Here is a 21,100-nt window from a genome sequence, read left to right on the forward strand (position 1 = left end):
ATTAGAAATCAGTCTACAGTCGATATATGAAAGGAACTTATTTTCAACTTTTTAAGTAATAATCTTGTCTATCAGTCGATTGCTTCTAGCAGGTGTTTGCCCAAACTAACTGTGCCGTTAATAAAATTAATTTGTAAGATTCCATTTTTTCTTTTCAAAAGAGTGATTGTCGATTTTTTCCTTCATTTTTTGCACATATAATCCTTGCAGACTAATATTGTGCCTATGTGCGTAGCCGGTATCAACTGGCTAGTTGCTCATTAAACAAAAAAGTATTGATTGATTATGTTTACGCTATTAAGAACATACATTGTTATATTTCAGTTTTCTTCTAGGAATGTGAATAACATCAGACCTGAAGAGTGTGTAACATAGCCATGCCTTGGGCACAAGTGCAATGACCAACTAATGTAACTTCGGCAACTATAAGAAAATTGAAACAATTTTGAAAATAAAGAAAAAAAAAAAAACGGGACATATCTCAGAAAGCCGACTCAATTATTTCACTGTACTTTTAAGTGATTCTGATAAATTTTTTTATCAAATTTTAGATCGATGTCTTCTTTTCAAGTTTTAGTTACAATCTCGTGACTCTAGGGGAACCGCATATATAAGTGTTTAGACTTATTTTAAAATTTGACCGGAGATCACATAACTTATTTGATAAATTTCAGTTTCCTGTTGCATATTTTGACGAGCGCCGTGAGAGATGTAAATAAACCCACTTAGTTGCCTACGCTGTGGGATCTGCAATATCAATACTTGTTCGTTATAACTGAACTAAGTACGCTCCCATCTTGTATGCTCTAAGCGGTATCAATCATCTTTATAAGAAGACGCAAAAAAAAAAAAAAAAAAAACTGCCGGACTAATAAACCTGATACACGCTTCTAATTTCACAATGTATATCAAAAGTGCGCAGCAAGGATTCTTCAAAAGCTTAACATAAGCAAAAGTCTAATATTATTTTTTATACTTAAGGAAAAGGCATCGAAAATTCGACTTCGATTAGTACTCGCTTGCAATACACAATATTAATAATAAGAACGATATTAAAAAGTGCACCGATCAGCATCTAACTCCACTGCTCTAACGCCAGTTTAACATTATCATCGGTTAAGAGCAGATGTATTACGAACCTCTGGCAATAAGAAAGTTTTTTATAAATAAAAAAAAAAAAATAAACAAAACGAGTTTTTTATGAAAGCAAAAAAAGCCTGTCCTTCCTTACAAAATAAATGAAGTTAGAAGCGGCAGTTTTTTCATTGAAATTAAATATATAATAATTTTAATTATTCAAAATCAAATTAGTGAAATCAAATTAAATTAATTTTTTTCCATTCTCTGCAATAATTTCTTTATAACGAATAATGGAAAAAATAAAGGATGGAAACGGTAAGTGTAAGCTATATATGAATGGGTTTCTCTCGCACAAGACTTACATTAATTTCTTTATTACATAGCCATTGACATTACTAAGTCTGTTAACGAGCTGCTAAATTCCTTAATAGATTTGAAAACATGTGTATGCTTGCATAGCCAAGCATTGTATTGTGATGGAATTGAGTCCATTGGTATGAATCTTGCTTATAAAATCATATTTAAGCTTAATTGCTGTCACGTACTCTTGTAGCTTCTTTCTTTTTTTCTTTTCGAGATTATTCCATAGTTGTTGTTATTGTCTTTTACGATGTGTAATATATTTACTGTATTTTCATAAACGAGCTATTTGTTCATTAATATTATTACACGCATTAACGCGTAAATGTTTTACGTTAATTTAGTCGTTCCTCTTGTAACATTCGTTCGTCAATACATTTGAAAATCTATATTATTAAGTGCGTATTGAGCAAGAGTTTAGTAGTGCCGACAATTAGGGAAAGGGGGAATGCTTTCTACATGCAACGTATTAGAGAGACGTGGTAACGTAAACTGCGATCGGTTTACGGCTTATGTATACGTTCATAACAACTAAGCTCATGCAATGTAATTTCAAAGTATAGAAGAATTAAAAATTCGTGTTATATATGGAGACAAATTGATTGTTAGGCGTCCACAATAGGCCGGCGATGTGATCGAAACTTGTCTTGTTTCTATCAACGAATTAAAGTAAAATTCTTCTCCATGCAATACAATTGTGTAGTTCGCTTTATCGGTCTGGAGCTATTGATAAATCTGATACGAGAAAGTGTAACTTTATCAAGATCATTTACGAAAACAGTGATCTTTTAATTATTGTCTGCTTTATGTTAGCTCGCTCACCATAATCTGTGTTGCTCGTAAACCGCAAACTTTATAAAGTTTGATTATCGTAACGCAGCTCGTTGTCCGTGTTTCAAACTGCACTTCAGAGAAGCTTGGTCCTCCTGGGTTATAAAATTGATTTGTTGAAAGTAGAGTTCGGTGAAGTTTGTTTTTACTGAAAAATTCTGTATACTCTTTGATGTTCTATTCGAGCGTTCGTATGTTTGCTTAACCTGTTGCTTTGTTTTTTTTTTTTTTTGTTTTACTTTTTGCAAATAGACAGTGAAATCTGTATACAACAATTCATCGTAAAAATTATGTTACATAGCAGGTTATGTCGTCTCTTGCGGTTAACATATGAAATACTTTTGATGTTGTGATATTTTGGAATAATATCGGTTTAATTTAGTTCACTTTTTGTTCTACCAGTTCAATTCTTAGCTTAATATTTTATTTACAGAAACAAAGAACAAACGAGAAACCGGTGAAGTAAGAATTTATTATACTAATGCTGCTATCACCTTCGGCTTTGCCGCCGGTTACCATCTTACAGACGCTATTTGAGATAAGACCTTCAGATTCAAAATTCTTCATATTTTCCTTTCATTGACTGCTTTTCTGCTGGAAATGTATTTGTAAATGTTTTCTATGTTGTATTCAACTGTTGATTACAATTCTTACCCCCTTTTTTTTTTTTTTTGTGTATTAACAACAACTATAGTTGCGTATCCGAAAATTTTGAATTCGGAAGTGAGAAGAAAATATTTTCGCTTAGCTTAAAAATTTTCACAATTTTTATCACCATTGATGTGTGTTTGTATGTTTGTGTTTCGTTCATTCATATCATTCACCTCATTTCGAAAAACGAAAGTTAATCTCTAATAATATATTCTATCGCCATCGTTTCTAATCAATGAATAGCAATAATAATTTGAAATCTCACCCTTGCTCGCTCTCTCTCTTTCGCTCTAGAAAGTCACTCAAGATTTTTCGTACAATGCATTTATTCATTCCTTACAAATTAATTAAGATTGCCTTGAATTAGTCGTTGCTTCGCAGAAGATGTTCTATAGGTACATCGTTTATTGAATACTTTGCCTTCAAATTTTATTGCGTTATCATTGAACAAAAAAAAAAAAATTTAATGTTCAATAAAATTAAGTCAATTCATTATATATCGATTTTAATGAAAGTCATTGATTATTGAGCATAGAGTATAGAGCGGTGACAGTAAAATTTTGAAGGTTTGTTTTTTTTTTTTTCGATATTGGAGGTTATAAAGTTGCGCGTAACAACAATGCGGTGCTTGCCATTGTAAGAAAAAAAAAAATTTGAAAGTATTTGTGAACTGGCCGCTACGCATTCCATGACCTTCGAGTAATAAATGTTTTTCAGAAAACTTCAAGTTATAAGTAAAATTCTTAATACATTTATAAAACACACAACACTTGTTTGCTTTTAAAACAATCGATAATTACGATTGGATTATTGCAAAAACTTAAATATTAATGAGAAAAAAAAAAACGACATTAATATATAAAAAAGAAGTTTTCAACATTTTAATATAAATAATTATTAAGAGAACCAACCTTCGGTTTCTTCTTCTTCTTCATTCAAGCTAAACATCAGTCAAGTCAGCCACTTGTCCGTACAAATGGATTACGTTAATCTAAACGTTTGCGGGCATTATCACGAAATGCTTCTAACAAATGTTGAAAGAAATCCAGGGCGCTAGCTACTTGCTCATCACGACGTATTCGAGTTTTCGAGTAATCGAATTGATTCGAAAGTAAATATACATTATGTTGGCGAGAAAGTGCGTTCACATTGTTTTTATCGGGCCGTTCGGAAAGCAATTTCTTTTTTTTTTTGGTCTAAATAAAAGAAGATTTCCTAATAGTGACATTCGACATCATCATGAACGATTAAATTGGATAAATTTAACCTCTAGGAATGGAAGCATTCTTTAGAAAGGCAATACGCACTCGGCTATGAATTATAATAATTTTATATATATAAGGTTTAAATTGTTGAAGATACGGCAGCAAGATCGCCTTTTACTATAGTAAAGAATTAAAGTGGAGGATCTCTAGCGTACAATTATTTTATCTGCGTTGCTCGGCTTCAGAACGGCAAGGCTATTGTGATTTACCCGGGGTTAATCTCCTAACAAACTGAATGCGGTTTTAATAGAATGCAATGACCATCTAAAGATTAGTTTTGACAATGATAATTTTATTTAAGCTAATCTCGTCTTATATACTATTTTCCGTATATGTAAATTTAGCCTTACGCTAATTGTTCACAATTTAATAACCTAGACAAACAAATAGCAATCTAAACAAAATATAAAATTAACAAAATAAACTAATTCAAATAACATGTGCATGCATACGTGTGTGTGTTAAAGGGCGCCACTTTTGAAGTGTGTCATCATTTTAATTTTCTTGTTTCATTCTCTTCTTTTGTTTGCTTACCTTTTTCACGCACCTAATTTACGTTCTCTTAATGGTAACACTGCATCCTTTCTCTTTAGCGAAAAACAATTATTTATACAAGTTAAGTGGGAATAATTTTCAAATGGTTACAGTATGTATTTGCATGTGTTTTTAATGTTTATGTTTATGATTTTAGTTGTCCATATGTAAGCTCGATTGGTGTGTGCTGGGGTTTTACGTGGGCGATGGTGTTGTAAGCGAATGTACAGTAAAGGTAGCCATTTGGCCCAATCGTTGTCGGTTGTGAAAGCTAGAAAGTATTCATTGAGGAGTCTGCTGTACATAACGGTAGTTATTGAAGGGTGTGATTGTACCTACCATGTCTATACATATTGTTTCAAAGCTAGAGGATCGAATTTGAGCTGTTGTTCTTTTGCAGGGTTTATTTGTTTGCACGTTTGACATGTGTGACATTGTGTTATCAAGTTTTTCACCCCTTTGGAACATATTTCTTTAGATGTTCTTTTGGCTTCATTTTTTAACTCAAAAGTGTCCTGAGCGTAAACTTGTGTGATATTTTTTTTCTTTATGAGTATAAGAATATTTTGTCGCGGTTGTTCTTTTACGCTTATATATTTGAATATTCGGTCATTTGAATAATCTTTGCAATTTACCTTATTTAGCTTGGATGATAGTTCTTTGAGAAGTTCATCCCGATGGTTCACCTCGATTCCCTGCATCTTGCGCGTGTATCACTTTTTTTTACTCATGCTTCTAATACCGCTGTCTATCTCAAATTTTAGCTTTCTTGCTCCTTTTGGGTTGTTGGTAGAAGTGCATTTTCATATGTTTTGATTTGTGTTCTCGTCTGTTCTCTTCTTTGCTACCATACCTCTAGTTATTATGAAAGTTTTCTGAATATGTTCCTGATCCTCTTCTCTGGTTGTTGGGATCAATTTCTTGAGCATGTCCGAATTGGTGTTTGTTCTTGATAATGGAATTGCAGTCGTGTTGCAGGTAGCCTTTTTGTATATAATTTCAAAATCGTAGTCTGACGATCGGTCTGATCCTCATCCTGGTAAGTTTTGATATAGGATTTTTATGCGAAATAAAAGATACAAGAGCTCTATGGTCAATTACTACTATGATGTTTCTATCGAACAGGTATGGTCTGAAATGGGTGATACCGAAGCTAATTCCCAATAGTTCTTTTTCTATGATTGGTTTATTTCTTTCGTGTTTGTTTAGAGATTTGCCACCGTAAGCAAGAGGTAGATATTCGCCTATCTCTGCTTGTAATAGTACTGCGCCTAGCTGGGCCATAACTTGATGTGCCTGTTGTTCGAATGAATGGTTTTTTAAAATTGCTGTATTGTTCGATGACATAAGTCTGATTTTGAGTTCTTGCAATGCTTCTTGACATTTGTCTACCCAATTAAATGTTATTCCCTTCTTTAGTAGACTATTCAGTTTTTGCGCTATGTTTGCAAAATTTTTTAAAAATTTCCTCCAGTAATTGCAAAATCCTATAAATCTTCGTACATCGTTTGCGTTTTTTGGTTAGGGGTAGCTCTTTATTGTATCGAATTGGTTGGGATTTGGCTTTATGCCGCCAGAAGTTATAGGTTGTCCTAGGTAGGTTAGTTCGTGTTGCAGGAAATTACATTTGTCCGAGTTTAGCTTTAGATTGGAGGTTTCGAGTCTTTCTAGTATTTTCATTAGATTCCTATTGTGATGGTCGAAGCTACATCCCGGAATTATAATATCATCTACGTACAAGAATTCCTCAGGGTCTAATCCTGATAAAACCATGGTTAGCATTCTTTGGAAACTGTTTGAGAAAAGTTTAAGTCCGAGGGTTAGACTTGTGTATTGGTAACGTGCGTTGGGTGTGGAGAAAGCTGTTAGGGGTCTCGGTTTTTTATTTAGTTTTATCTGACGGTATGAATTTGTCATATCTAGTGTCGGAGAATGTTTTGCTCTTCCTACTCTGTCTAAAATGTCCTTCCAGTCTCGTAAAGGGGAATTTATCGTTTACGATCTTTTCACTCAACTTCCCGCAGTCTACAATTAATCGCCATTTCTTATGTCGGCCTAATCTTTCGAAGCAAAGCAAAAAAAGTAAAAAGGGCGAATTGGAGGGGCTAGTAGAAGGTTTAATCATTTGTTGTCTTAGTAGTTCGTTAAGTTGTGTATGCATGGTATCAGTTTGTGAATGTAGTAATTTGTAGTTTCTGATGTAGACGGGTATGTTGTCGTTTGCTTCTATGTTTTGAGTGTAAAAATTATTTGCTGTGAGGGGCTCGTTTCTAAGCGAAATATTGACTGATATTTTGCAAATGTATTTATGAGTTTTTTTTTTTGAGGGTTATCTTAAGTGTCAAGTTGTATGGATTGTAATAATTTTTTGAAACGTTGTTTATTACATGGAGTTTGAGTGCTACTGCTTACGATTTCGTAATCGTTAACTGGTTTTGTATTAAGGTGTAGGTGATGTAATAAGGCGATGAAAGGTGATGATTGCTTCTTTTTCTAGCGGGTCTAGCACTTTCATATGTTTTCGTCCTTCTTTTGGCTATGAATATAACTTTCTCTATCCCTTTATTTAGTACTACATCTGTTCGTATTATTATTTCGCATCTTGCGGGGAGAATTATGCTGGTTTTGCGGACGACTTGGTCATAAATAGTTAGATTAATTTGTCCATTTCTTGCGTTAATAGTTAAAGTGAAATGTTCATAGTTTGTGTTCCAAGCGTATTTGCGCAAAAAATGTCTCGATATAATTCCGTCCGTTTTTATGGGGAAATTTTGGTTTATCAATTGTATTGTGCGGTGTATGCATTCATTTCGAATGTTTATGTTTAGTGCGATTGTTCTTAAGTGTTTATGCGGATTCATCAGCGATACCCATTAGTTAGATGCATTCTGATTCATTCCGTGAGCAATCTTGAAGTAGGCTTTGCAGCGAGCTGAACACAGGCTTATGTCTGTGTTCCTGTGTCAAGTAGGAATGTTAATTCTACTTGTGATGCCCGTTCAATGTTCGTTCAGTGTGACCTGAGGTTTTGAAAATGTGTAAGGGTACACTTTCGGGTGGAGTTTTGTCTCGAATTCTGTGTTGGGATCAGATAATTTGGGTTGAATCGGTTTCCCTATTCTTCTGTTGAATGTATGCGCTTGTTTCGGGTATTGTGGTAGTTGCCGATGTTGTTTTCTCGATATCTGTTGTTTCTGTTAGTTCTGTTAGTATTATTGTAATGCCTTTGATCGTTAGCATTGTTATTTTTGTTAGTGTTGTTATTGAAACTGTCATAACGGTTTCTATTATGATTATAGTTTCGGTTATTGATGGAATTGTATTGCCTGTCGTTGTAATATCTGTTATTATCGTTTTTATTAATAAGCTTCTTACAATTATTTGCATGGTTCTGTTAGGACTTCCTTGGACTGTTCTTTCATAGTCCAACGCAACATAGGTTTAATGCAATGATCAAGGCCGTTTTTGAATATGATTAATGCACATCTCTCGTTAAGTTTAGTTGTTAAAGTTTTCTGTTCCTTTGATTCGAAAGTCATTTAATTCGGTAATTATGTTGAGAATTTTATCTTTCTAGTTTGTTATGTTACCTTTCTGTGTGATTTGTGTGAGGGTGGAGTGATGGTCTGGAATGGTTTTGGGGGGATTTATATTTGGCTGCCAATATAATGTTTAGCTCTTCAAAGAGTTGGTTTTGGTTTACTGAAGCGGTTTGTACATTTGTTGTTAATTTACAGAAGAAAACATATTCTGTTAGCAGTGTTTTTTAATTCTGAATTTAACGTTTTTATTATTTCGCTTACTTTTAGGAAGAGGTTAAGGTCTTCATAGTTGCCTGGGAGTGAGAGAATGTATTTAGAAGCGATTTCTAGATTGAATGCAATTTTTAGGGGTTGTTGGTTCTTTTTTGTTGTTTTCTTCTAATAATTTTTCGACAATTTCGTATTTTTGTTGAAATAGTTGTAGTTTTTCCACGATTCCTTCTTCTAGGCCCTCTATTTTTATCTTGTTGGCTCTCTCTCCATATTCTTCTAATTCTTGTAATTCGTTTTCTACAGTTTCTGGCTTATATTTTCTCTGTCCTAATTTTCTTGTATTTGATATGATTCTATCTATTGAGATATTTATCTCATCTAATCTTTCCATTGTAATTGTAATTCGAGTAATGCTTGATATTTTAGGTATTGGAGGTGTTTATGGCTCCTTATGAGTTTCCCGCCTTTTTTCTTTGGTCTGGAGATTGTGGCTTTTTGCTGGCCTATTTTTTGTGCTGCTCTCTTGTGGAGTTTTTTAATAGTGAGCGGTTGTCTTCCTCTGTGGTGTTGGCGTAACGGAGTTAGGTTGGAATGTATGTGCAACATTTATCAAAAACAATCGTGTGTTTCAAAAGTACACTAGGACCTTTATGAAATAGTAGTGGGCGTGATCGCCATGTAATAATTTTATATATATAAGATTTAAATTGTTGAAGATACGGCAGCAAGATCGCCTTTTACTATAGTAAAGAATTAAAGTGGAGGATCTCTAGCGTACAATTATTTTATCTGCGTTGCTCGGCTTCAGAACGGCAAGGCTATTGTGATTTACCCGGGGTTAATCTCCTAACAAACTGAATGCGGTTTTAATAGAATGCAATGACCATCTAAAGATTAGTTTTGACAATGATAATTTTATTTAAGCTAATCTCGTCTTATATACTATTTTCCGTATATGTAAATTTAGCCTTACGCTAATTGTTCACAATTTAATAACCTAGACAAACAAATAGCAATCTAAACAAAATATAAAATTAACAAAATAAACTAATTCAAATAACATGTGCATGCATATGTGTGTGTGTTCAAAGGGCGCCACTTTTGAAGTGTGTCATCATTTTAATTCTCTTACCTTTTTCACGCACTTAATTTATGTTCTCTTAATGGTAACACTACAAAGTGTTGCGGTAATAGACACAGCGCGGAGTGATAGAAATTTCCACTTCGACGCTATTAGCATTTTCTTGAGGGATTTTCGAAGACATTATCCTGTGCATTGTCCAAATATGTTCTAATGCCTCTGAACATATTACGGCTGTTGTTTCTCTAACACTTGGCTTAGTAATGTGCTCAGTTAATGTAATTCCCTTACCTAATATTGCTTGAAATTCAGCATTGTCAAATTTCCCCTTCTTTATATTTCATATCAAAATTGCAGCATTTGCACAGGTGAAGCCAAGTTATGTATGTTTTGAAGTTTCCAACAGCTCTACCGTACGTCTGCTTCCAAGCAGCAATCCCAAGCAAACATTTACTACGCGCTTTCACATGCGCAAGTGACTGCTATTCACAGACGTAAGGACAAGTAACATCGCCTCTTGGGAGAATCTTGGAAAACGAACTTTTTTTTGATACTTGTTGCGCATGATTTTGAGAATTCCAAATATAAACGTCCGGCAGGCGTTAGTACATCAAAAAGCTCGTTTCAGTATCCTACATCAACATTTTTCTAAACATAGTTCAAAATCTGAACTGGGTTTTGTAGCATGCCCCCATAACGTATATTCTGTAGGTGATGCTGTAGCATCTGTGCACAAAAATGGAAAAAATTGGTTACGCCTACCCAATAGTAGTATAGTGTATCAAAATTTAATTGTTTTTTCAATAAGTTTATAACGCGCAGAAACAAGCTTTAAAAAAACTTTAAAGTATAATAATTCCTGGCCAGTTTCAATTTCAGAATGCGCCTAAATTGACTCAACGTTTTCAAAGAACACGCCTACAACGCCCACACGCCTAGGAGACAAAGATTTTTATTTTGAAATTGGGAAAATCCGATCACCTCCACCCCATATTACAGAGCATGAAAATTTAGTTCTTTCAATGTTTAGCCTTTTTCAGGGTAACGGCGACGGGTATAAGATATTCGGTCTTGACTGAATATAATTTTCTCACTGGTTTAATTTGCTTTATGACTCGAGAAACACTTTCAAGTGTATTTCCCTTATTTAGTAGATATTTATTTGTTTTAAATTAATCAGAATTCTAATAATGGAATTCTAATAATGGAATTTTGTCCGATAGTGAACTCCTCAACTCTTTGAAATTCCAAGGAGAAACGGTTTGCGTTATGTTCATGAATTTTGCGACTTCGCTTTAATATAATATGAAAGGTTTAGAAATTTATTATTTATTTTTGTTATAATTTTTTACAGGCTTCGCCAGTAGTTCTCAAGAAACTTTAGAACACATTCGGAGATCTTTGAAGGCGCCTACTATGATTTGTGAGGGAACACATTTTGATTGGCAAATTCCGCATACGTTTGTTGTGTTTGGAGCTTCTGGAGATTTGGCTAAAAAGAAAATCTATCCCACCTTGTGGTGTTTATACCGCGACAATCTTTTACCGCAGCCAACTAAGTTCTGTGGCTATTCACGCTCCAATTTAAATACGACCATTGTAAGAGCTGCTTGCACAAAGTACATGAAGGTAAATTTGTGAAAAAATAATCTATTTCGCCTAAACTTATGAACGTTAAAACTATTTCAGATTGAGCCTCGTGATCAAGAACGTTTTGAAGAATTCTGGAAACTGCATGAATATGTTTCGGGTCATTATGATGGTCATAAGGATTTCGAATTACTGCAACAAACACTTATTAATTTAGAAAATAAGGCGATAGCGAATAGAATATTTTATTTGGCCTTGCCGCCGTCGGTTTACAAAACGGTAACTAGATATATCAAAGGAATTTGTTTGTCGATAAGGTGAGAGAGAATATTTGAAATTTAGGCAAATTGATAGAATATCAAATTTCTATTTAATCAACTTATTTTTATTTAAAGGGGATGGAATCGTATTATTTTAGAAAAACCATTTGGACACGATTTTGATTCATCGCAGCTATTGAGCGATCATTTAGATTCTTTATTCAAAGAAGAGCAAATTTATCGTATCGATCACTATCTGGGTAAGGAAATGGTGCAAAATCTGATGACCATTAGATTTGCTAATAAAATTTTGGGATCTACTTGGAACCGCGAAAATATTGCCTCCGTTGTGATAACATTCAAAGAGCCTTTTGGTACTGAAGGACGAGGCGGTTACTTTGATCAATTCGGTATTATACGCGATGTCATGCAAAATCATTTATTACAAATTTTGAGCTTAGTGGCCATGGAGAAGCCAGTAACCTGCCACCCCGATGATATACGAAATGAGAAAGTAAAAGTTTTAAAATGCATACCCGCCTTGACACGCGACGATATGGTTTTAGGCCAATATGTAGATTGTCTTGAAAGTGAGTGCGATCAGCATAAAGGTTATTTGAAGGATCCAACCGTTCCAACCGGTTCCTTAACGCCTACTTATGCGTTGGCTATTTTAAAAATTAATAATGAACGCTGGCAAGATGTGCCGTTTGTATTGCGCTGCGGCAAAGCGTTAAATGAACGTAAAGCAGAGATACGTATACAGTACCAGGACGTGTCGGGTGATATTTTCGAAGGCAATTCAAAACGTAACGAATTAGTGATACGAGTACAACCAGGGGAAGCTTTGTACATTAAAATGATGACTAAGAGTGTGGGCATTGCTTTCGATATAGAAGAAACTGAATTGGACTTAACCTACGAGCATCGCTATAAAGGTTCATACCTGCCAGATGCCTACGAGCGTTTAATTCTAGACGTTTTCATTGGTTCACAAATGCACTTTGTACGTAATGACGAGTTGCGTGAAGCCTGGCGAATTTTTACTCCTATTTTACATGAAATAGAAAGAGAATGCGTTATCCCCATACCATATCCGTACGGTTCGAGAGGACCGGTTGAAGCAGACCTTAAACTACTTGAAAACAATTTCAAATATTATGGCTCTTATAAGTGGCACGGCGGAGACAATATGTAAAGGAGAATAGAGGAATTACATAATATAAAGGCCTTTTCTTTGCGTACTTAATAATTTTATGGGCTGTTTGCTCCTAGGACAGTACTTCTTTTTCAACTTTTTTCAACGAGGGTGAAGTGTAGAAAGTTTATATTATAACCTAACTGATGGTAATACCTTTTATATTCATCATCAAAGTATCGGTTGATTTGCAACTCTATCCATCCGTTCGTCCATATATCCATTCATTGCAAAAGTTTTGCGATAGTCAAGGTAAAGACAGAAAGTTAGTGTTAGTTGATTGAATTGCAAAATGGACGTGATGCTACAACTATGCCAAGACAATGCAAATAGTTTGAATATTGGTCTTCAACTCCCTACAAGCATCTATGCAGATAAAACACTGCCACTTATTTTTCTTAGAGAGATATCGTGCTAAAATCCCACACAAATATTCAAAAGAGCCAATTAAAAGAACAGTGTATAAGTCTTCTCTGTTAATCAACTAACCTTCCTATATTTACATCCGCCGCAAGGCGGATATAACTTTCTTGTTCATATATAAACATTTCTTTAATAAAAGTCAAGTTTTTCACTTATATACGAGCTTATGTAAGTAAACTAACCCCCAAAGGACTCTAAAAGTTGACATCCCACTAATTTTCAGTTTAATTATCTTATAATCTCATAATAGGTGTGCTTGACGGCACATATCAGGGGAAATTTTTGCTAGACCGCCATACTATTTTTTTGGCAAAGTGTGCACAAAATGTTGGTACTTCGAAGCGTTCCATCCATTATTTGATCTGTAGATGATTTAGGGGCCGTGGGAGAATCAGCCGCGTATTTATATTCCATTTTTATTCTTTACAAGAAATTCAAAACTGGGAGAATTTGTCCATAAAACTACATTTCATTGAGAACAACGAAAACTTTTAATATTTTTTATAAGTAATTAACCATGTGTAGTCGGATATCGATCAGACATTGACCCAAAATATTAGATGACTGCATGTATTCTGATCATTCCTCATGTGAAAATGGCATTTATTGAAAAAATCGGTGCAACATATATTTAACGAAAAGTTTTTCGCGACTTTCTACAAACTTTTTCCCATCTTTCTGGCAACATGGCTATATCGTGTCGAAAGAACTTATACTGGTTTGGCAGCGATGCAATCATCGACCCATTTTCCCACTTCTTTAACTTTGTGGAGTCTGGTGCCAGCCCAATCCATGCTACATCGATTTGAACACGTGGTAATCACAAGGCGTTACAACTGGTGAGTACGCTGGGTGCGGCAGAACTTTCCATTCAAGCTATACCGGCATATCCTTGACAACTTTTGCAACGTGCGTACCAGCGTTGTCACGCAAGAGGATGACTTTACGTCTGTTAACCGTTATTGACATCGGTAGACATCTGCAGTAACAGTTTCATTCCATTTTAGCAGTCCCTAATACACTACACCTTGCTGACCCTACCATATGCACAGTAAACATTTTATGGCCATGAATATTTCGCTTCATGTGAATGGGTCTCCAGGAGTAAACCATGACTTTTGGCTCTTGCGATTGTCGTAGTAAATTCACTTTTTATTGCCAGCCACAATACGTCACAGAAGGCGATTCTTTTTTATCTGTCAATCGATGAAATCGCGATATTGGAACGGTTTAAAGTGGCATTTTCAATCAGTTCGTATGGGAGCCATTTTTCTACCTTTTGAATATTTCTCATCCCAAGTGTTTACAATCCTACAAACAGCTAATTCATCAACTGATAACCTGTTCGAAAGTTTTTTTAAACTTGTCACGGGCATAGCTCTTTGCGTGGCAGAGCGTTCATAAATTTATACAGGTAGGCTGTGCCGCATGACAAAACCAAATTAAAAAAAAATAAAAAAAAGATTTTTACATGAAATGGGGTAAAAATAAAATCAAAAAAAGGTAAAGATTAAATCCAACCTTCAATGAGCTTACGCTGTGTAAGTCCGTTTGTAAGGTCTGTTGTCCGTACGGTGCGCCGTCCGTCGGTCACTTGTTACTCCGTCAGTAACCGTTCCCAGTTCCCCTACATTCACTCGCGCGTACACCCACTCATACTCCGCTTCAGCGGTGGAGTATATCCTCTTAGTGAAGAATTTTTAATTTTAATTTTTATTGCTTTGTGTTTTCAATTACTTAAGCACCGATCATGGCTTTGGGAAATATACGAAAATGTTCAATCAGGAATTATTTTATTTGTACTTTGATTTACGATCGGTTGGTGAATGATACTGATGATGATATACTTATGTTGATGACACGAACAAGCTCGATGCCAATGTCTCCTTCCTTACCCACGGCACTTTGTTATTATTCTGTATTGTTATTAAAGTTGAACTGACGATAGGTGTCCACGGATCTTGGCTGCTGTTGACAGCAAAGGGGTTGTTGTCTTCGTTGATTAATGGATTGTCCGAAAAGTTGTTGTTGTTGAACACGGACTGATTTTGATGGAATAATCGTATCACGAAACGGATCGTAGACTGATTTATTCCCAGCCGGTTGTAGTGCAGCAGACTTAAGTACATTGTTATTATTATTATAATTTTTTCTTTTTTTTGTTCATGAATGCACGCATTTGCTCGTAGTTTTATTTTAATTATATATATGTATATATGTATATATATATATTTATCATGTATATGTTTGATAGAATCGATTCGTTGATGACTTGTTTTATCCAAAAATTATTGGAAGAGTTTGCATTGAACAAAAGAGTTACATATGGTCTGAACTAATGAAATCACCATAATACGTCCAAATTCTGGTATTTTTACTCGTATTTATTTACTTATTTATTTTTATTTTTTTTTTCAATCTCGTTTACAATTTTGCACTTTCCCAGCTTTTTATTAGTTTACCAAGAAAACAATTCTTTTATTTTTATTCCAATTAACTTATATTTATATTCTTCGTGATTATCCTTTCTTTTGCTTTGCAATATGTGAGGTATTTTTGGTTTTGTCTTAATTGTATTATAAAGTACTCAATAAACTTATTTTCTAAAATTATTTTTTTTCCTGAATTTCTCACTTTTTACTGTCTCTCAAAAATATCCTCATTTTCATAAAAGAAAATAAATTTAGCTCTCGACTCAAAATTGTTTATAAAACAAATAAAAGCACTCATGTGCTGGGTAAAATCGCTTAACTTAACACAATATATTAAACAAATTTTATTTTCGTATATTATCTCGATCAGCAACACACCTTCTAAACAAAACAAAATGCTAACTCACTTTTCAAAAGCCAAAACATTAGTCCCATTACGATCTCGTTTTGCATAACGGCAAGCCGTTATTACGATATTATTGGTCAAAGCAGACCGACAGACCCCGAACACGCCTACGTTCGTAAGCGGACGTTACAAAGTTTAAGCTGAGTTTTCGTTCAACAAGTCTAGCAACTTATTTTTGGTCCTCCAGGCGGGTCTGTGTCGTTGACATCATCAAAATCATTACTTTTAAGTCGTCGAAATCAAAACCGACAATTCGGACATGATTGAACAGGATCATTATAAGCTTCTAAAAGTGTTTGAAGGGCTTCAGCAGAAAATTCTTCAAATCAAACAACAAAAGTAATGAATGTTAAAGTGCAATTTTAAGCGTTCTACGATTAGCGTCCATGTACACTGAATAAATCAATAATACTAAATGGAAAATGGAAAACTGTTATCCTATATAGAGAAAGGACAAACTTATTGAATTTAACCGTTATGTAAATTGATACTTTGCATTACTTTATCACTTTCATGAATAGATGCGACTGATTAAATTGCATGCAAGCATCTATTAGTAACAAGGCAATAATAGATCAAGGAAAATGCTCATAGCGCTTTTTCATCAACATTTAACCAAATTTTTTGTTTATATATTTTTAATGACGATTATTAAACCTACGTATGTGATTATGTCATTTTGATGGGTAGGCTTTTGACGCTGCTCCGGTGAAACTATTACGGCATTATGGCAAAACTGATGCGAGCGAACAATTGAACTAAGTGATTTTTAAAGATCTCTTCTAGTCAAACAGATTATATGGCAGATCTAACTAAATGTTCTAGTTAAGCTCTCAGAAATTATTAAAACCGAGAATAATCGGGCAATAGTCGTTACGAAAGACCACGCTTTTCCTATTAACACATTTGATTCATTTGCACACTTAAGCGGCGTTGGTCGTTGGCGGTACAGAGTGGAACTAATCGTTTCGCCAAATTGGAGAATCGATTTTCTCTTAATCTCACAAAATACGAAACATTACCCTATATGACGCAAATGCAAACCTTGTTAGAATCAGGAGCGATACAACTCGAGTGGAAAGTCGGTTAATTAAATTTTTTCCTATTAACTCAGGTGATATTCAAATTAAAAATTTTTTTTTTTTTATCCAACTTTACACAAGAGGTTCAGAAATATATTTGCGCCATAGGATGAAAAGTGACGATTTCTCTTGATTTTTTTTTTAAAACTTAAAAGAGGGGTACGTCTTTAAAGTCAAAATTTCTATAACGGAAACGAGCGAAAATATTTATTTGCTATTGATTTTGATAAAAGTTTTCGTTGTATAAAGATCACGGACTTCAAAAGCATGCAAAGCGTTAACGCTTCAATGTTTTTTTTTTATCAATTTTTTCTCACAGAGTTAGTAGGGCTTGATAGAGTTCATATTGCTGAAGAGAGAGCAAGTTATTCAAAAAAAAGCCCCAAAGTTTTTCTTTGACTTAACAAAGGCTAACTCATTGGAGAGAATGATCTCAACTCACCGACAAAAGTACTGAAGATGATTAGTTTTGGCGTTAAGAAGGAATGAGACAAATCTTGTAATTAATTTAAGTTAACGGTATAAGATTAGATTTTAGTAAGAGAAGGCAAGCACAGAGAGAGTTGCCATTTGATTAATAAAAATGCTAACAAGAATTTTTTTCAAAGCTTTTTCTAATAAGAAGTAAAAACGCAAAAGCTTTCACAAAACGTATGTTTCACGCATACATTCATCCTTAGAAGGAATTAATTTTACATTACTAAGGCATTATGTACATGTGTACTCAATTACAGCATAGAATCCCGTTAGATGAGAAAAAATAAAAGGACATGGTGGTTGTTGAAACGGAAATGTGCGCGTTGTATATACAAAACGAAGGGAAATCTGAATAAATTTTTTCTCGGTGTGTCTTTGTAAATTAATTTATATAAAATAAGAGCAACAACAGCAACAACAATAACAACAATAACAACAACAACAACAACAACAAAAAAAGAGTCTAATTTACAATATATAAATTTTTTTTTTATTATCAAATATATTGCTCAACATTATTGTAACAAAGAATATTTTTATTCAAAATTATTATTATTTAAACGGTGTGTTTTCGATTCCTATTCAATTCAACGAAAGAAATATATTGAAAATAGAAACAATAAAGAATAAAGAAGGAAAGACGAAGAAAAAAAAGAGGAGTTAACGGAAAAGTTTTTTGTTTTAATTTTTTCTTCTTCGTGGATACCAATAACAACAATTTGTATGGTATGAGAATGCGAATATGAGTTACAAAGGAATGTATTAAAGGAGACATTTAAACAAGTCCTTTTGTTTTCTCGCATGCATTGGGTATTTAGGGTGGAAATTGTGCCACTGACCGTACCCACAATAATAATTGTGGCTTGTGTCTCTCTGTTGCATTCTTTAATAAACTATTTATTGCGTGCGCTTGTGATGTTCATTTAGTTTATTTTCATATTTTTAAGACAATAACGGTAAAAATTCCAAAATAAAAAAGATATATAAATAAATAATATATATATATATATATATATATATTATATATATTATATATGTATATGTATATGTATATTTATTAAATAAAAAGAAAAAATGAAAATGAATTTTCTGTTGATTACAACTTAAAATTACACATAAGTGAGTGTGCGTGTGTTTCTCTGTTTGCGTGTACATTTTATTATTGTTGGCCAACACAATGGAGGCTGTTTTTATTTACGAAACCGAACATCCTGAAATCCAGAAAATGGATTGGCCATTTTTAATAAAGGTGAGATAGTCTTTCTGATGAGCATAAATTTTCTTTTTTCTTTAAAAGTCGGTACTGCTACTAAATTATTACATTCAAGTGTATTATGGAGGCTTTTACAGTTTCTATTCTATTCTATATGCATATATATGTATATAAAATATGTATTATATCTAAAGGAACTGCAACGTGCAGCAATGTTTCGGTCTTTTTAACTAAGCATATCACCTAGAGAAGCGTTCATTCGCTTACTGAACTAAAATCAAACATTTCATCTTTCTGCATTCATCGTGAAAAAGCTCTTTCCCTTCTTTATGCTCGTGTTTAGCGCTTACAAGCAAAGAAGAAAAAGGTAAAAAGAATAAAAAAAACACGCTTCTTGAAATCCATATCTATTTTGAGCATAATTTCACATAAGTATGTCATCTTACCTATGTTATTCGATTAATTGGAGCCACTTTTGCACAGAGTACTTATGCGGCTCTGTAAATATTTATGCCAAAACCCAGATCGATATCTGGGAAAAAATTTAATAAATAATTTTCTCTTTTTTTATTACTAACTATAGTTCGGCATCTACCACTTAAGTTCTTCACTTTCCATTTTAACCTGTGCGACCTTTAGGGATTTTAGCGATAGAGAGGACATACGACATCAAAATTTCATTTCGTTCTAGATAGCGCTTTCCCAAATATTATTTTGTCCGAATATGTATTTTTAAAAGGTCTCCTCGACATAAACTCAACATGACTTAAGTTTAATCTTCTTATATATTTTGTCTTTTAAATTTACTTGATTTTCGATACAGACAATGCAGAGACTGCAGAAGATAGATGCGTTTGGTGGAATTCTGTAAACTTAATCAATGAATTTGCGCCGATTTCAGGAGAGCAGTATTTGCTGCATTTTTAAGAATTCTGAAATATGAAATTCCTCTTTACTGGTACGTTGACGTGTTGGTACGTTAGAAGTTTTTTTACGCCCTGAAAATTGAATTGTGAAGTGGACGCCAACATTTTCTTTTTCATCTGAAGTCGTCATCACTTAAACGTTGCGACACGTTCGTGAAGTAGTCTCATTTGATTGCTTTTCTTTTTAAATACAAATTATTCTACGGGCATCGACTGAATCAATGCCCGATGCCATGCTCGTGTAAGCAGATGGAAAACAGATGGATGGTGCTCGCCTTTTTTCCAATCGATTAAAATTTTTCAATTTTATTGTTTCGACCTTACTACCTCTCATATACAGCCAAATTTTTTTTTCAATAAGTGATTTAGGACATTTATTAGACTTTCAGTGGTAAGTTATCAACTTCGATTTCGTGAATTGCGTTCATCGATTCTAGCGTGGTCACCTTATTCATATTAGTCTGCCAATTGGACATTCACCTCTCCCAGGTTACGATCAAATAATTAATAAATAAAACTCTATCGATAACTGTTTATCTCTTGACAGTTCATATTTCCTCGCTTGAACTATAATATGTCACTTAAATCTTTGACAAAGGGTAATATTTCTTATAACAAAACAATGACCATTTTCTCCCATATTCCCATATTCACACATTCTGAAATGCCCCATACCGCGCAATGTATTCTATTTTCAAATTAATTTTTCATCTCAGTCCTTCGCTTCTTCTTGTGGTACTTTCAAAAAATATTCAGTATAATAATTGTTTTCAAAATTTTCTCTGTCGTGTTAGTAGGCGATCTTATGAATATTCTTGATCGATTACGGTTCGGTTAGCAAGCAAATTCTATAGTCCTTCCACATGTCTCTGGGCTGTGTTCATTTATTTTTAAATCTGGAGCAAAATTTATGTATTACTTGTCAAGTGCAGTTTTCTTAAATAAAAATTTTAATAAATTTTTATATAAAAAGGGTACTTTATCCGTTTATTGAATCTGAAATCGGTATATTGTTTTCCTGATTCCAATTCTTAGTTGGAGAACGAGAATCCATATGTGGATGAAAGTTTGCTAAGGTTTGCGCTTTGGCACCGAACACCCTTAGCTGATACATATAAAACAAAGTTTTTGATTTGTTTGTGTATTTGTTTTTGTGTGTAGTATTTAATCTAAATATCCATTACAGATAAATTTACCACCAAGGACATAAGTTATTTATGTATTTGATGTTGACTTTTTCAACTTTTGCTCTAAATTGAATTCACCGAAAAACTTGATTGAAATTTTTTTTCCATTTATACTTTGCATTTGTGGTTGTATGCTTATATATGTGGACGTGTATATGCGTGTATGTGTGTGTGTGTGTGTGTTTTGAACAAACTTAGAAAAAAAAAAAAACCATGTCGAAGGGAACGTTTTGTTTGTTTTTATGCTGTTTTATTGTTATTGTCGCTAAATGCATATACATACATCATGTGTGTGTGATGTATGTGTGTGTGTGTGTGTGTGTGTGTGTGTGTGTGTGTGTGTGTGTGT

The 21,100-nt window shown here is 33.8% G+C and overlaps 2 protein-coding genes across 3 annotated transcripts in view; both read left to right on the plus strand.

The window, feature by feature from the left end:
- The first annotated feature begins 1,354 nt into the window (after positions 1–1,354).
- LOC119637253 (glucose-6-phosphate 1-dehydrogenase) lies at positions 1,355–15,654 on the plus strand. 2 transcript variants are annotated; one of them, XM_038033121.1, is made up of 4 exons: positions 1,355–1,395; positions 10,912–11,186; positions 11,247–11,464; positions 11,543–15,654. In XM_038033121.1, the coding sequence occupies exons 1-4, from the start codon at positions 1,371–1,373 to the stop codon at positions 12,603–12,605; spliced, it is 1,581 nt and encodes a 526-aa protein (XP_037889049.1). In that variant the 5' UTR covers positions 1,355–1,370; the 3' UTR covers positions 12,606–15,654. The 2 variants fall into 2 exon arrangements, with proteins under 2 accessions (XP_037889049.1, XP_037889051.1); XM_038033123.1 differs by lacking the exon at positions 1,355–1,395 and adding an exon at positions 3,330–3,488.
- Positions 15,655–18,470: 2,816 nt separating this feature from the next.
- The window catches only part of LOC119637389 (transmembrane protein 198), a 14,446-nt gene continuing 11,816 nt past the window's right edge, over positions 18,471–21,100 (plus strand). The window contains exon 1 of the mRNA XM_038033389.1: positions 18,471–18,674. Within this exon, the coding sequence (XP_037889317.1) occupies positions 18,603–18,674 (72 nt within the window). The 5' untranslated portion in view covers positions 18,471–18,602. The remainder of the gene's footprint in view (positions 18,675–21,100) is intronic.

Source organism: Glossina fuscipes, unplaced genomic scaffold (assembly GCF_014805625.2).
Source record: "Glossina fuscipes isolate IAEA_lab_2018 unplaced genomic scaffold, Yale_Gfus_2 59, whole genome shotgun sequence".
In the NCBI taxonomy this organism is placed as follows: Eukaryota; Metazoa; Arthropoda; class Insecta; order Diptera; family Glossinidae; genus Glossina; species Glossina fuscipes.

What these genes read in the sequence shown, in the direction of transcription:
- LOC119637253 (XM_038033121.1), top strand. Translation starts at nt 1,371, where the DNA reads ATGGAAAAAATAAAGGATGGAAACG. An exon ending in AAAAATAAAGGATGGAAACG is followed by an intron (nt 1,396 to 10,911) that starts GTAAGTGTAAGC and finishes AATTTTTTACAG; the next exon opens with GCTTCGCCAGTAGTTCTCAA. An exon ending in GGAATTTGTTTGTCGATAAG is followed by an intron (nt 11,465 to 11,542) that starts GTGAGAGAGAAT and finishes TTTTATTTAAAG; the next exon opens with GGGATGGAATCGTATTATTT.